At 41.1% G+C, this 18,002-nt stretch overlaps 1 protein-coding gene across 2 annotated transcripts in view; it reads right to left on the bottom strand.

The window, feature by feature from the left end:
• cacna2d2a (calcium channel, voltage-dependent, alpha 2/delta subunit 2a) overlaps window positions 1-18,002 on the bottom strand; it is a 209,966-nt gene that overhangs the window by 70,958 nt on the left and 121,006 nt on the right. For both annotated transcript variants that reach the window (XM_027147165.2, XM_027147166.2), the window contains exons 5-6: window positions 13,663-13,707; window positions 1,497-1,635 (exon numbers count right to left, since the gene is read on the bottom strand). In XM_027147165.2, the coding sequence (XP_027002966.2) occupies window positions 1,497-1,635; window positions 13,663-13,707 (184 nt within the window). The remainder of the gene's footprint in view (window positions 1-1,496; window positions 1,636-13,662; window positions 13,708-18,002) is intronic.

The raw sequence follows: 18,002 nt of genomic DNA, 5'->3' as shown, positions 1-18,002 counted from the left end.
AATTACAGTATTCGGCTGTAGAAGAGTAAGCTCAAAGAGTGTTGAATAGATTTTGCTTGTTAGTCCTGATATAAGCTGTCCTTATGTACAACTCTAGAGAATATAGGTGAGATCATCTATTTAAGAGAGGGTTAGATTTGGATACAAACCAACCGTCATCCATCCACCCATCTTCTGTACTACTTATCCTACAGAGGGGTACAGTGGACCTGGAGACTATCCCAGGGGACAAGGGGCGAACACATTGCAGGGCACAACTGCACATACACCCATTTACACACCACAGACAACTTAGAAATGCCAATCGGCCTACAATACATTTCTTAGCATTAGGAGAAAAAAAATGGAAAACGTGGAGAAAACCCATGAAGCATAGTGGCATCAAACTCCCATCCCCAGAGGTGCAAGGCAACTGTGCTAAGCACTAAGCCATCATGCCCCCAAAAAATAGCACAGCTCGTTAAATTGTTGCGGACTGTACAGTATGTACCATATGCAGTACTGTAAGTTATGCAAAACTGACGACTGAGTTTAAATCACATAAGAAGAAGTAAGTAGCACAGTTACCCTTTATTCTCTTACTCATATACTCTATAATCTCTTCTTAAAGGACAAAGATTAGACAACTGCTTAATCAACCCCTAATCCAACATGAAGCTTTTATAATGAAACTAAATGTGAAGGGCAATCAGAAGGCCGTTATGTCCGAAGGTTCACTCATCTGCTATATTTGACACAAAAAGTCTCATACAAAATCAAACCTGATGCTTAATATATTTGCTTAATTAATTTATTATTTATTTATTTATTACCTCAAATCACTGACCAACGCATAGTAAGGATTAGTTTTAAGTCTCTTTCTGTGTTCAGTATAAACACATCACTCATGCAGGCTGAAAGCTGAAAAAACCTCTGTTCTATGTACAGATTTTGTGTGCACAGATAGAGGTGGTCTTTCTCCTACTGAACGAAGCAATTTATCTGTACAGAGAATCCCTAATATCATTGCTTATCATAGAATGAAGGAAAAAAAAATTACATTGCATTTCTGCAGGGAACCCAGCACAAAATCCAGTTCAGAGGATATTTCTGGATTGTGTGGGTTGTCAGTTTAAACTGGTTTAGTGGTTTATTATGTTTGCCTCACACCTTCGGAATTGGGGGTTTGATGTCTGCCTCCTCCCTGTGTGTGTGTGTGTGTGTGTGTGTGTGTGTGTGTGTGTGTGTGTGTGTGTGTGTGTGTAGTTTGTATATTCTCCTGGTAATGTCATCAAGGGTGATTATCTAAAATCAGATCAAACTATTATCATATGCTGTTGACACTGAATACCTTATAGTGGTGTGTGTGTCTGTGTAAGTGTAAGTGTGTGTTGGTGTGTGTGTGTGTGTGTGTGTGTGTGTGTGTGTGTGTGTGTGTGTGTGTGTGTGTGTGAGAGAGAGAGAGAGAGAGAGAGAGAGAGAGAGAGAGAGAGAAAGTAAATATGATGACTACTCACAGCCTTTGTAGATGTCAGTGGGGATCTGTACCGCAGTGTAGGAATAGTTGACTTTGTTTTTGAAATTGGGGTCGTCCACAAACTCCAGTGAAATGGACTTCAGTTTATCCGACTGGTTATCTTCATAGTTGTAATCGGACTGCAACACACAGAGACCAAAACACACGACTTTACACAAACATCAATAACGGCTAATGGTCTGATAACCCTTACAATCAAATGTCCTCCTTTGACGGCCTCTTCAGATTCGGACTCCTTTCAAAACCGTAACAGACTGTAATAGGAAATATCAAAGTGGGTGATAACCACCCGAAATCAATTAGTGTGTGAAATGGCTATCGCTTTCACACTGAACTCACAGGATGCCATTATCCCAGTCAATAACTAACCGCACAATCGTTGCAGCAACAGTGTCCTGCTCTGCTCCTTTAAGCTGCCACACATACCATTAATTAGCATTTTAATTCATTTCGGTCAAATCTGCATGGCCTGATTCTGAAGCAACTTCTATAACAGAGAATGTCAAGGCAGCACAAAACTGTCCAAATAATTGTATTTCAATGGCAAATCATTTAACAAATGGCCTCAGCATACTGCATTATAAGCAACCCCGCAGCCTTGTGTCGCAGTGCTGACCTATCTAGTAATAGACAGACAGACAGACAGACAGACAGACAGACAGACAGACAGATAGATAGATAGATAGACAGACAGACAGATAGACAGACCCCTTCTGTCACCCTGAAAAGCCTCCTTAAAAATTGAGGTTGTTTCTTTTGAAGTAGAAAGCCATGTTATGTTATTTTGCAGTGTTTGACTAATATACAAACTAGCCAACACTGTCCAAGATGCGTCATTCCCCTGACAGTCATGTAGAAAGCTAGCTAATCTTTTATGTACTCTTACTGATGGAGCAGCTCGAATGGCATATAAAATTCTCCGTCTGAATAGACCCAAATTAATAAAAAGCTCTGTAAAGTGACTGTCACCTTGTACAACTCCTTCGCTCTTTAAAACCTATAAACTCCAACCATTTTTTTCTCAAACAAGGGACGGTTGGAAAAAGGAATAATTCCGAGACAAAAATGTACCCAAATGCACCCTGTTAATGCTCTGTACTGTAGAGTAAGAACTGTATCCAGGACCAAGACACATGTGGACACATGTGCTTCAAGATCACACAGATATGCACTGTATTACTGTGTCAGTATCCATAAGACTAAAGGACAGGATCAGTTTTACTGTACCACAAGTTGCCATGTACTAAGTGAAGCAAACAACATCACTGGGTTTCTCCCTGAAGCAGAACTGTCATGCTGGAACAGGTTTGAAGCCTCTTAGCTCCAGTGAAGGGAAATCATAAAGCTGCAGCATACAAAGACATTCTACACGATTGTGTTCTTCCAACTTTGTGGCACTATTTTGAAGATCTACGTGCGTGTCACTTTGGGTGTCTGCGTTCTTTTAGCCATACAGTGTGTACGGTAATATGATAAAGGATAAGTGTGCAGTGCTGTGTTCTGTTCTGCATCTCGCTCTCAAGTATGTATGTCTTTATTATGTATTAAAGGAAGTAAAAACTTATTAAATGCTGAAAAGGCCAGGATGTGGCATACAAGCTGTATGGGAGGGAGGTTTTGGCATTAATGTGATTTTTGCACTCTTTCTTGGTAAACTGAAAAATGCATGAAAAGCAGCTAGATTCGTACAGTTCCCCTGCTATGGTCTATATATTTATTCCACCATTTCTCCTCAGTTTTCAGATAAACACAAAGAACCTGGCAAGCATGCAATAACACACACACACACACACACACACACACACACACACACACACACACACACACACACACACACACACACACACACCATTTCTCTCAGTGGATGGCTTATGAATTAACATGACATAAATAGTACGAATTAATTGATGCTTTATAATTTCTTCCTTCGATAAAATGCAGACTTCGTCCATGGAAAGCACTTTGTGTTCTCATAAATAACCACTCAATTTGTTCTCATTAATAACAGACCTGCTAACCTTAATCCCTCTTTTTTTTTTCATGCATGTATACACTCCTTCACATGCTAAAACAGAGAGTGATGCCCCGTGTAGTGATAGAGAGGCATGGGTTAATTGCATTTGACATGATAAAAACTGTTTGTTTTTTCCCAAAATCAAATCCGAACCTCCTGCCCAGCGCAAGAATTGATTTATGGCCTGTCTTTAATTGTCTATTAAAATGCAATTACAAGCTGCTGTTCAGATGAACAGAGCGACGGTTCCGTTGATACCTCTTTGAATGTCAATGCGATAAACACACACACACACACACACACACACACACACACACACACACACACACACACACACACACACACACACACACACACACACACACACACACACACACACACACACACACACACACACACACACACATCAGAAACAGAGCCAGAAAAGATTAGATCATTATATGTTTTGCAAACGTGAATCCGATTACGCAAAATTATATGGAACTTAGCTCGTCGTTATGGTTTAATATTTTACCTTGAATTCTCAGTGCGCTCTACACATAATGCAACCAATGATTTTTTTGCTTTCGCATAAATATGATTTTGACAACAGAAGCCAGCAGTTTCACCTGCACTTAGCGGTTACTCAGACAGAACGTCTGCGCTTTACTGTTTCAGCAGGCTGAATCCACTTAGCTGCACTATCAACTCAGCCTTTTCTGCTCGCTCAGCTGTAAATCCCACCAATCAATATCGCTGAGCCACATTAAAACTGCCTCGATCTGCAGCGCCTCGCTCCTGTCTGAGCTAAAAGCCTTGACGCTGTCTATCACACAGATGTTTATACTGATTTAAACAGAAATGTTCTCTGAATCAGTTATAACCAATGCAGAGCCACTTCAGTGCATTGAATTCCGACTGAAAAGTGATGTCAAATTTCTCATGTAGCACAAATTCCACCTCTTTGCATCGACCGCATTTGGGAATATTTAAGAAACAATAAAGTTGATTGGCTTCAAAATGTCCTCTGTTCCGGCTAAGTGTCCTTTATTTGTTTATTTTTCAGCCTGACTGTCATCCCGTCGAGAGCATTCATCCCCTCCCTTATAGTAGAGCCCCAATCATAATTAACCAAGGCAGCTTCTAATTAGGAGCTAAAAATCCACACAGGAAAGACTGATTGGTTCATTTTCTCCAGCCATACACCACCTGTTTTGCTCGATTCATTACCCAATTTGTTAATTTTATCTCCTCGTTTCCCAGGTTTAATTAAAGGTTGCAGGGGCCAAGAATGACATTTTGAAGACTCTTTCAATCCCGTCCTTATCTTTCAGGGGTGTACCTTAATCACCAGCATCACTTACGTGCTCCCATTAAGCTCGCTAAAGGTGAGTGTGTTTGGGTCTGGGACAAGACTTGCATGCCCTGTACTGTTGTTGGAAGCAGTACGTATAATAATAATAATGAAGTCAGGTATAACCAGAAACTATTTCCACACTATATGATAACCTTAACTGAAGTGTGTATCAAAGGTCTGGTTACACCTTTGTAAGCATTTGATTTTCACTGACCCCTAACACACCTCAAAGCTGTCCAGGACAAGCCTTTTCTTTTGTAGTGACAGTCTCTATCAGGATCTAAGGTGTCAGAGTTAGAGAGAGGAGGTTTTTGAAGGCTTTGAGAAATCCATCTTCACTCTGATTACTATATGGTAAATGGAGATCTGACCATTGCCTCCATGTGTGGTGTGAATGACATTGTATGCTGGAACTAAGTGACTTGCCCTAAACCTCTTCCAGTATGATAATGCCCCTTGTGAACAGAGCCAGCTCCAGGTAGACATAGTATGCCTAGACTGTCATAAAAGGACTTGAGAGCCCTGACCTCACTAATGCTCATGATGCTGAATGTTCACAAATCCCCACAGCCATAGCCATCTAGTGGAAAACCTTTCACAGAAGAATGTGTTATTATAAGAGTAAAGGCAAACTAAACCCATATGTATGCCAATGGTTTTGAAATGGGATGTTCAGCTTTTGCCCATGCAGTATATGTGTAGTATTATGTATATTATGTGTATACTGGGGCAAGTCGTGGCCTAATGGTTAGAGAGTCTGACTCGTAATCCTAAGGTTGTGGGTTCAAGTCTCAGGCTGGCCACGACTGAGGTGCCCTTGAGCAAGGCACCGAACCCCCCAACTGCTCCCCGGGCGCTGCAGCATAAAATGGCTGCCCACTGCTCTATGTGTTTGTTCACGGTGTGTGTGTGTTCATTGCTATGTGTGTGCACTTTGGATGGATCAAATGCAGAGAACGAATTCTGAGTATGGTTCACCGTACTTAGCCGTATGTCTCGTCACTTTCCCTTTCATACTGTACTGTATATACAGATTCTACAAGCTCTACTAGAGGGATAGACATCATTCTTCCACAATGGTTGAGCGCTGTTGATCAGGTCTGTCCAAAATCTACCAAAGGCGTTCAAACAGGTGAGTGTGAAAGCCCTAGAATGTGATTTCCAGCATTTAAAAATACTCATCGAACCCTTCAGAGAGCCTTCACGCCTGTGGAAGCGGACCTTATTGTCCTTAAAGAGAGCCCTACCATGAGGATAGAGATGTCTGACCAAAGGATAACGGTGATATAACTTTGTATTGCTATGCTATTGAAACCAAGCTCAAACCATGATGTCAGAATTCCTGCACAGCAGGGCCTCCAGCTTTTCCTTTAATACAGCATGCATCTGTACATTACAGTATATTTCACCATATTTCACCCAATGTTAATGTCAGGAATTTCCTGTGAGAATGTGACACTTAAACTGACAGAATTGCCAGGTAGACCCTTGCTATTTCAAAGTCTCAGTGTACGTTTAACCCAGAGTACACATATTTCCCTGGAGTTATAAAGCACTTTTACCTGTGTGCTTTAAAGAAACAAATGGTTCACGATCCTATCATCAAAGTGTTAGAGAAGGGAAATGGTGAGGATAAATCTGACTCACGCTCATACATTTGTGTACGGGTGAAAATATTCACTTCTAACGTTCTGTATTTTTTTAAAGAATAAACTTTAGATCGATTCCAAATATTAGACAAGATTTGTGTACTTCAGTAGCAACTTTTAGCTGTATACAGTATTTAATTAGATATTTTAATTTCTTTTAAAGTGCCCAGTATTTGTTTGCAATGTTTATTTCAATATACAATGGGGTCCAAAATTCTGAGAAAACATGGGACATTCATTTTAATTTTAAAATTGGAAAGTTTTTAGAATTTTGAAACATTTAAAACAAAGAAAGGAATCAATATCTAGACCAGGATTTAATAATAATAATTAAAAAAAACTTTAAGCACCCAAAAATAAGGCGACCTGGTTTCGACGCATATGGGCCATGTCGATGTCCCACTCAAAGTGACAGAGCATGTTACGTACAGTAAGTACATGCATGCTTGCGTAATTATTAGCTCTGTATTTAATGGTCTCATGTCAAGTCTAGACAAGATTCCTAACGTCTTGGGATGACAAAAAGTCTACATGGTGGTTGTTATAATGTTATACTGTATACTTAAGTGGGTATGCAAAAGCAACAGAGCTGCTTAAGTGATCTGAGATATCTGATGTTTGTGCAGTTTAAGAACATCTCCAGAAGGGACTTGAATTACAGAAGCTCTTTGACAGAATGTAATGAGTGTGTATCATGTACAGTACAAATCAATACAATAAAAAAATCGTGAATAATTACAGTGCACTGATTACGAATGAAGAGATGCTGCAAAATGACCATGTGTCCAAAAATAACCATATAATATTATCAATTTCTAGAATAGCATTTAAAAATATCATCTCAGGCGGATGCCGGCTCGACGACGTTATGCCATTTGCTATTTCTCAGTCACTTATTCTGGTGAAACACCCTCCAGAAAGCAGATGTTGGTGGTTCAGCGTAAATAACGTTGTGCTCTTGGGCCACTGACAAACCAATCAATTACAGGTGAAGTCAATTCACCATCTGGATTTCTATAGATTTCCTTCGCTTTTAAAGTGAAGAGAACTTTTTACTTTCATTCAGGCTCCTGTTGAAGACAGAGCTGCTATATTTCATGCTGTGTGTTGGACTTTCCATGGCAATAGGCATTCCCCAAAGTCCAATTTAGTTAATAATTTTGGAAAATAATCCAGAGGCGTTGAGGAGTTTGTATTTTGTAATGATACAGCATTTAGTCCCTAGAATTGCCTCAGCGATGTGTGAAAGAGGTGTGAATGAGGCTGTGTTTATAGCTCTGCACCTGCACATTTGTGAATATAGATGTCTGACATCGGCATAATGCGAATGTCTCCACTAAGGGGCCAAAAATAAAATCAAAACAAAATCCTTTTGTTTCACTGCAGTATGAATGGAAGTAGAAACACTTTAATCAGAGGTTTTATTGCTTCAAAATCACAGATTTTGGAATAATTCTATTTTTTTTTCTACACAAAGACAAGTCAAAGACATGTCTCGAGTTTGTCTGCTATCTAATTGTCTGCTCCTGTTGCTAACAGCCTCATTTGTTTCTATGCATACTGGAACACCTGTATAGATGCTAATTCGTGCAATCATCCAAACAGCCAAATATTTCACAGTGGTGCATTGTATAAAATAATACAGATAAAGAACAAGATGGCCATTCAGTTGGTATGAGTATTTCAGAACCCCCTGGGATTTTCATGTATAGTGGTGCCAAAAAAAAAAAAAAAGATTGATGACAGAGGTAAGAGAAAATCTGCCAGAATGCTGTGAGCTGACAGGAAATCTAGAGTAACTGAAATAAACACTCCTTACAATCACGGTGAGCATAAAAGCATCTCAGAACACACAACATGTTGATCCTTCAGGTGGATGGTCTACAACAGAAGACCTTCTGTTGCACAGGACCACCAAAATATGTTAGCTGAAGACTAGAAAAATGTATCCTGGTCTGAAGAATCTTGATTTCTGCAGAGGCATGTAGATGGTAGTCTCCATGGAATCAATAGATCCAAATTGACCATGCGGGTGGTGTAATGATGAGGGAAATAATATTCTTTGCATATTTGGGCACCTTAATAGCAATTAAGCATTGTTTGAATTCCACTGCCACATAATAGTATTGTTACTGACCATGTGCATCCATTCGTGGTCAAAATTTACCCATAAAATTATGGTGTGATTATGGACCATACTGTATTACAGTAAAAGTGGTCTCAAACCCACCATATCTGAATCCAATATGTCACCTTTAGGGGTAAAATGAGAGATTTACAGAATGAATGTACAGGTGACAAATCTTCACTGATTATGCATATTATGCATAGTATATATACTATGGGTCTGTAATCATAACCATCATATTTGCTGGAACAAATGAGACATTGTTTGCTTGTATGCCCACTTGTTTCTGCTGAAAGCCCATTAGACCAGGAACTTTTGGAGATCCCTGTCCACTGCAACAACCATACAAAGCCAATGCTCTTCCACCAGACAACCTATACTGGGGTAATTTCCATATCTTCAAGGTCTAAACTTGATCCCTTATTCACAATTGACTGTAACTCTACATAACAACACATAAAGTGTTGAAGTGCAACACACGAAGACTACATTAAGTCTTCAGCAGCTCCTGGTTTGTTTATGGAAAAGAAAAAGTCTTCATCCAGGTTTTGGATGTTTTGTCGTTATAGGGAACTTAACACCACTATGTTATAAAATGTCTGCACGTGTATACACATCTTCTAGTATTGTGTCTCCTTGTCAGTTTGATTTCCTGTGTATGATATTTCCTTTGGCTGTTCTGGATTCATTCTGTTTTAGGGTTTAGATTACTGCTTGTCTTCCTTGGTTTAATTAACCCTTGTTTTTTTTAATGGGGGGCTTAACCTACAGTCATCTCTCTCTACTTAGTTTCAAGTCTGTGACACAGCTAACATACTGTATGGTGATGACAGATTCAGAGACGTTTTCAGATAGTGTGGTTATTATACACTTTCCTTGCATCCAGGCATCCAGAGCTTACTACAATTCTTTCTCACCTCACTGAGAAGAAAGTTTATTAGACCATTAACCATCCTTTTTCCTTTCACCTAACTCTTCTGGAGAACTATAATGGTGACCCATCTTAATGTAAAGGATTTTCATTTCAACATTTTCACAAGTTCCCCTGGAACTGATCCTGCTCATATTACCCATCCGATTTCTCCATGTACTGTTAGGACACAAGACTGAGCAAGTGCCATCTGGAGTAAGGTTGGGAATGTAGTTGTTAGGACTCAGCCCGGCCATGTGCGTTTTGTTTATGTTCCCCGTCACGTGTCTGCCCCGCCTTTGTCTGCTCCTCCCGTCTCCACACACCTGTTTCTCATTGTGATTACCTTTTTGTCTATTTAACTGAGCCACGTTGCCTTGTGCAGTGTGTAATCTAATGTTGTCTACTGCTGTTTTGTCCTGTCTCTAGTCCGTGTCATGTTTCGTGTCTTTTGTTATTAAACCCCGTTTATTTGGCTATCCTGCATTTGGGTCCGTTTTATTCCCGCGTTCGTGACAGTAGTGAGATATTATATACTTTGTTATCAGTCTTTTTAAAGAAATTTTTGTGATTAGCTTTGGCCAGCAGTGACAGTCTTTTTTCAGTATCCCAAGGGTCAAGTTCAGCTGATAAATACAGGATGGATGGATTTTACCCAGCGGCTGCCAGTAGTGGCTATATTCAGGTCTTGCCACGGATAATCGAAGAAGTCTAAAATCAGATTCAGTTGCTGGCTTGTTAGGGCTCTTTAATAAACTGGCCTGAATACCTATATCCTGACTGAATGATCTCCGTTGAGAAATTCCGCCATGGAGGAAGACCAATTCAGTCAACCAAGACTCATTCACGCATTTACATGGTGAGCAGGAAATGTAAGAGTTTTATATCTCTACATTCCAGTTGTTTGTGGTTCTGCACCTGCTCCAGCCCTGATTGACTCTGGAGTTGCAAGGAGTTGCAAGGAATTTCATTCCCTAAAGCCCACACATTATTCTGGGTCTCCCCGGCTCTGTAATCATAACCACCATATCTGCTGAAACAAATTAGACATTGTTTCCTGGCCAAGCTCAAGTATGCCATCATTTGTTTCTGTTTTTGCTGAGAGCCCGTCGGACCAAAAACCACCAGACCTGTTCCTTGTAACAACCTTTCAGAGGTCTTTAGTAAGAGCAAAGCCAATGCACTTCCTCTACACCAACTATATGATAATGCTATTGAGGTAGTTAATGATTCTGTATCTTCAAGGTCTAGACTTGATCCCTTAATCCCTGTTGAAGACTACATTAAATCTCCAGTAGCTACAGGTTTGTTTGTGAAGAAGAATGCGGAGGTCTTCATCCATGCACTGATTATAGGGAACTTAATAACACTAATGTGAAAAAATGTTATGCTCTCCTATGAATGTCCTCTGTCACTGTGCATCACTTTTTCCACCAGCTGTACGATTATGACTGCCAGGTATAAATAACAGCAATCATCCCGCATTTAAATGGAAAAGCCAAGGTATAACTCTGGTGCATCTCCATGTTCAAGGGAATGTGTGAGCAACCAATTTCAAAATACTTCGAGATGCTTTTGAGAAAACCCAACATCTGTCCATGCATTCACATAAGATCGGCTAATTAAGGAGTGATAGGACAGAAGGGATGAAAAGTACAGCTTTATACAGTCAACTGAAAGAGGGAGTGGTTTACGAGAGCTGTGGGTTGAGTTTAGTAGAAATTCACAGTGCACAAAGAAAGGAGTTGAAAATTTGAAGGATTGGGAAACTCAAGTTCATCAAAATAGATTTTAAATCTTACATTATAAATAAGGCTGACTCTGAGGTTTAGGTACTGCATCAAAGTTTGATTTTTTTTGCATCTTAGGCTTAATGGATACAACAGGGGTAATAAAATATGATGCGGAAATCTACATGAATCTCCACACGAGATTTATCAGAGAAAGATGGTGGTGGTGATGATGGGGTTGATTTGGTTGAGGGTTGAAAGTGTGAAACTGAAAGTGTTCAGACCTCAGACATAACATGACATTTGAGGGCGAACAGTAAAATGTGACCCACATAACTGTTGAATGGATTATACTACTTTCAATCCATGAAGTTTGTTTTATTACTGCAGTTGGCACAAACAGTTTTGCACTCAAGCCTCCATCAGTTGATTAATTCAAACAAATAGACTTTACGGCCTCACTATCCATTAAAGGTATTTGGCAGAAGTCATTTTTCAGAATGACTTATTGTTGTCTCATTTATACAACTTAGTCACCGAGGGTTAAGAACTCAGAAGTAGCAGCTTGGTAATTGTTGGGTGTGAACTTTCAATATTCTGGTCATTAGTCCAGTGTGTTAACTACTGAAGGAAATGTATGTTTCAAAAGAGTTCTGGCAACCACGGTGATGTAAACTATAACAATTCTACATGTAAACAGGCAATTCTAACAATCTGAATGTGACACTGTAACCTATTTCCGAATACAAGGAACTTTCCCTGTAGGAATATTGATGTAACTTCAGTCTTCTAACTCCAAATTCAGTCTTCGGTTCTGAATATGATCCATAGAGTTAGGAATGCTTTTCTAATTTCATATTCGTACAGTGTGGATTTCTTGATGAGCATCTTTTTTTGTAGATGCTTTAATGCTTTTCTTTCTATTTTTTTGGAACCATCAAGCAATTTTTTATTCGACATCCAGAACAAAATTTGATTTAAAAACATTATTGGTGCCAAAAAGACACTTTAATAAAGCTCGGATATTTACAGAAAGTGGCTGCTTGGGGATGATGTGTGAGTGGTTTTAAGAGGAGGAAGTGGATCACTGGTAGACTGCTTGCAGTTTTTTTTCTGAATTTGAAGAGATGTCCTAAAAGCCTTGTGAGTGTGTGTGTGTGTGTAGTGCGCATTTGTATGAGGGAATTAACTTTGTGCCCTATAGCCCCATCTTTCTCAGGCCAGCAGGGGGCAAAATGGGGGTCAGAAGGATGTGTTAGTGGGGTGTCCCCTTAGCCTCCTTAATGATGAGTGATGTCCTCCAATTAGGGATGCTGACGGCCCCTAAAGTAGCCAGCCATTAATCACATGCCTGCCCTGTAACAAAACTGGCTCTTTGATTTAGGATTCCTTCGTCACTCACTTTGCCTCCCCTTACCACTCTCTCTCACCTTCAGTCCTGTCCTGCATTTTTTGGTTGGCTGACTTCTGGAATCAGTGCCTTTCTTGGCAATGATAAATCAATCAGCCTTGGCTATACTGGGAGAAAGGGTCTATGACCTTTCATGTACAGGAAAGAAACGGCATCACTAAATAACTGTGTCGGTACGCCAAATATATATGACTACTGTCACTCCAGCTCATGACGTTAAACCTCCTCGCCAACAGACATCATCCATTATCTGACTATTAGCTTAGCTTCTGGATCAACATGCTCAGGTTGTTCTAGTAGAGGTGTATATAAAACTACACATGCATGTTGTCTTTGTGATGTCTTGCCAATCTTAGTGTTTGTAAAGGACCATGTTTCCTGTCTGAGACATTACAACACACATTTTACATTTATGCCATAAATAAGTATGTAAATATGACAAATTTACATTTGGCAGATGCCCTTATCAAGAGTGACTTATATATTTATCTCATTTATATACACCTGAGCAATTGAGGGTTAAAAGCCTTTCTCAAGCGCCCAGCAGTGGCAGTTTGGTGAATCTGGGATTTGTGATCAGTAATCCAACACCTTAAATACTAAGAAACCAAATCCCCCACAGAATTCATCATTACGTGAGTTTTTACTTACAGTATTTTATCTTTGCAAAGTCTTGCCAATTCCACCACTGGAATAAGTTCTTGTTTGCTGAGTGTTGGCCCTTGCGTTGCCCATTGACTATCTTTTCGACTTTGTCTCAGACTGCCATTAAAACCATAATTGGTTTTGTTGTGGGATTAGGGATTAGGATTCCCAAATTGCGAGAGAACAGCAGTCTACCTGTGAGAGTTTAATTATTCCTGCAGTGTCATTAAATCCTGCAGTTTACACATTCACATAAATCAGCATGCAAAAAAAAAAAAAAAACCCAACAATTAGCAAAAATACTAAACAGAAATGCCACTTACGTAATCAGATTCAGCCTTGGAGTCGTAGTACTCTATTGCGCTCTCCTAAAAAAAAAGCAAAACAGAACAGAGAACATGTAGAAATGTTTTAACACAGAAATCATTTAAAGGCCGTTTCTATCTCTACCCCAAATTCAATTTTGGAATGATGTTCCATGTTTGCTAAGGGAATATCGTAGTAATGTAATAATGACCCTGTCCTTAGGCCACACTTAGGAGTCAGAAATGTCAATCTGTCTTTGAGGTTGTTTGTCATTCGGTGTGATTGTGAGAGACTCATGATTGTTAAATAGATTAGAGGTTAGAGAGAATGTTTCACAAACTGCTTGCGGTTAAAGAAGAGTTATATGAGCCCATAAAGCTTTATGAAATGACTGCAATTGCACCATAGGTGACATTTTGCTATGTAATTTTTTTTATATAATATTAAATAATGGCAATTAACATCAGCTACCGGAATCAGACGGTGTTTTCTCTGCTCGTAAGCCTGCACAATTCTTGATAATGCTCTTGTGCATCAATATGTGTTTTAATTTGGACAGATTATTGCAAGAAATTATTCATAGTTGTTTCAATAAGTGCCATTAAAATCACAGTCGACAATGGTCTGAAAAGGTATCGTTGAGTACGTTGTGCAATTAAAGAGAGTGAGTAAGATTGTGTAATGCTCCAGAAAACACCAGCCAACCTTCTCTCCTGCCTCTGAAATGTCCTTGACATTATTTCTTTATTACTTCATTATTAATTTGTGCAAAATGTCCAAAAGATGCAAAGAGAACAGAATTTCTTTCTTTTTTCCCCCTCCCTGATTCCAGAGTGTCATTCTGGCATCAGACCCTGTATTTGGAATCTGATCTCTAAATATAGCACACAACTGCCATGCTACTTAACTCTACTGAGAGAAGTAATGTGTATTGTGTAATGAAGTTTAAACAGAGGTTGAGAGCAGCATATCCATCTCGTCTAATGCCACTGCAGTCGCATGCTGAGACTCCCCGCTGTCTGATCTCTGCAGGCAGCCTGTATCTCTTCTCCTCCCTCTCTCCTCTGCTCATGTCTTCTTTACGTCCCCAAAGACGACAGGCTCTCAAGGGCAATGGAGCGCCGGATGCCTAAGTGTGGGATTTGAGTGTCACTTCTTTTATTAAGTCTGAACCCCACTCGCTTTCATTCTCCCCCTTTCTCTCGCTTTCTATCTCTCTATCTTTCTCATCCCTTTTTTTGTTCTGGCCTGGCTCCAGCTCTTCTTGGAGCTGCCAAGGCTAACACAGCAAGTCCCAGTTGCTGTGATGACAGCCGGCACTGCGATCGCTGTAATGGCTGAATGAACACTCAGCAATCTGCAACTCTTACAAATCTACTGATTGATCCACAACACAAACACACCCACATAAACACACACATGCTCACAAATTCCAAATCTGACCTCTTTATATATTCTAATCTGGCCCTGACCTCATATATATATAAAACAAGTATTTGAGAAAGCGACAAGCAAAGGAAAGACAGGAAGAATGAGGAAAAAATGGAAAAGATGAGAATAAAACAGGTAAGACATAGATGGAGATGTGGAGAAATAAAAATAAATGGGAGAAACAGCACTATTCCTGATACCACCTTGGTACAGACACACACCTACACACCTACACACACACAAACACACACACCCCCTTATATACACCTCAACACACAGCCGACTGCCTCCCCAGACAGGGAGAAGCATAGTCTATATCCCCTTTCACAATTTTTTATCCCATTAGCAAGAGAGGGATAGAGAGGAGAGAGAAAGAGAGAGAGAGAGAGAGAGAGAGAGAGAGAGAGAGAGAGAGAGAGAGAGAGAGAGAGAGAGAGAGACTGTAAGAAACTCACAGGAAAATAGACAGACAGTAAAAGAGACAATGAGGAAAAAAGTGATAGGAAGAGACTGATGAGGAAAGAATAGAATGAGAGCAGAAAAGCAAGGAAACAGGAATACTGCCGTGGGAAAAGAGGATTATGATGAAAAAAAGAATTTTAAAAAAGAAATATGATGAAGGAAGAGAACGAAGAAAGTGGAAGAGAAAATGACAGAAAATGTGATTAAAATGGAAGGGATGAATGATGAATGAGAGCTTGGTAAAGAGAAAAAAGAAATAAACCAGGGCTGCATGATGTTTTGTGTATGTGACAGAGAGAGAGAGAGTTGGGAGAGGATGGGAGAGTTTGCTATTAATAGCACTTGTCTGGCAGCAGAATGTTGCTTGAGAGGGCACTGGCCTGCAGTGTGTGTGTGTGTGTGTGTGTGTGTGTGTGTGTGTGTGTGTGTGTGTGTGTGTGCGTTCTCTGAATTTGGTCCTCTGGGTAAAAGCATTGTGCTGACTACAGTCTTAGACACTGCACATGTCAACATGTTTATCCTCATCTCCTGTACTAAGTTGTGCAGTCAACAAAACATCACTGCATTTCATTGTAGCAATCATTATGACGTAACACTGACCACTCCCCTTCACCCTCATAGACACCCTGACCACTCCCACTCACTTGTACAGACACCCTGACCACTCCCACTCACTTGTACAGACACCCTGACCACTCCCACTCACTTGTACAGACACCCTGACCACTCCCACTCACTTGAACAGACACCCTGACCACTCCCACTCACTTGTACAGACACCCTGACCACTCCCACTCACTTGTACAGACACCCTGACCACTCCCACTCACTTGAACAGACACCCTGACCACTCCCACTCACTTGAACAGACACCCTGACCACTCCCACTCACTTGTACAGACACCCTGACCACTCCCACTCACTTGTACAGACACCCTGACCACTCCCACTCACTTGAACAGACACTCTGACCACTCCCACTCACTTGTACAGACACCCTGACCACTCCCACTCACTTGTACAGACACCCTGACCACTCCCACTCACTTGAACAGACACTCTGACCACTCCCACTCACTTGTACAGACACCCTGACCACTCCCACTCACTTGAACAGACACCCTGACCACTCCCACTCACTTGAACAGACACCCTGACCACTCCCACTCACTTGAACAGACACTCTGACCACTCCCACTCACTTGTACAGACACCCTGACCACTCCCACTCACTTGAACAGACACCCTGACCACTCCCACTCACTTGAACAGACACCCTGACCACTCCCACTCACTTGTACAGACACCCTGACCTCTCCCACACACTCTTACAGACACCCTGACCACTCCCACACACTCTTACAGACACCCTGACCACTCCCACTCACTTGTACAGACACCCTGACCACTCCCATTCACTTGTACAGACACCCTGGCCGCTCCCATTCACTTGTACAGACACAATGACCACTCCCACTCACTTTTACAGACACCCTGACCACTCCCACTCACTTGTACAGATACACTGACCACTCCCACTCACTCGTACAGATACAATGACAATTCCGACTCACTTGTACAGACACCCTGACCACTCTTACAGACACCCTGACCACTCCCACTCACTCTTACAGACACCCTGATCACTCCCACTCACTCTTACAGACACCCTGACCACTCCCACTCACTTGTACAGACACCCTGACCACTCTTACAGACACCCTGACCACTCCCACTCACTCGTACAGACACCCTGATCACTCCCACTCACTTGTAAAGACACCCTGACCACTCCCACTCACTCGTACAGACACCCTGACCACTCCCACTCACTTGTACAGACACCCTGACCACTCCCACTCACTTGAACAGACACCCTGATCACTCCCACTCACTCTTACAGACACCCTGACCACTCCCACTCACTCTTACAGACACCCTGATCACTCCCACTCACTTGTACAGACACCCTGACCACTCCCACTCACTTGTACAGACACCCTGACCACTCCCACTCACTCTTACAGACACCCTGACCACTCCCACTCACTCTTACAGACACCCTGATCACTCCCACTCACTTGTACAGACACCCTGATCACTCCCACTCACTCTTACAGACACCCTGACCACTCTTACAGACACCCTGACCACTCTTACAGACACCCTGACCACTCCCACTCACTCTTACAGACACCCTGATCACTCCCACTCACTCTTACAGACACCCTGACCACTCCCACTCACTCTTACAGACACCCTGACCACTCCCACTCACTCTTACAGACACCCTGACCACTCCCACCTCGCAAGTAACTTGACCAGGCCATTTAACTTAAAGGACACAAGAAAATGGCTCCACCTGAAGCTATGCCTAGTTGTCCTTAGTTTTCCTTGGGCACGCACAAATGTCAATGCATTTAAAAAAAAGTCTTTACAGCAAAACAATAAACACACAACCAGC

The sequence above is a fragment of the Tachysurus fulvidraco genome, chromosome 5 (genome assembly GCF_022655615.1).
Source record: "Tachysurus fulvidraco isolate hzauxx_2018 chromosome 5, HZAU_PFXX_2.0, whole genome shotgun sequence".
Classification (NCBI taxonomy): Eukaryota; Metazoa; Chordata; class Actinopteri; order Siluriformes; family Bagridae; genus Tachysurus; species Tachysurus fulvidraco.
Note: the sequence above shows the minus strand (reverse complement) of the source record. Positions and strands in the feature narration are given on the sequence as shown.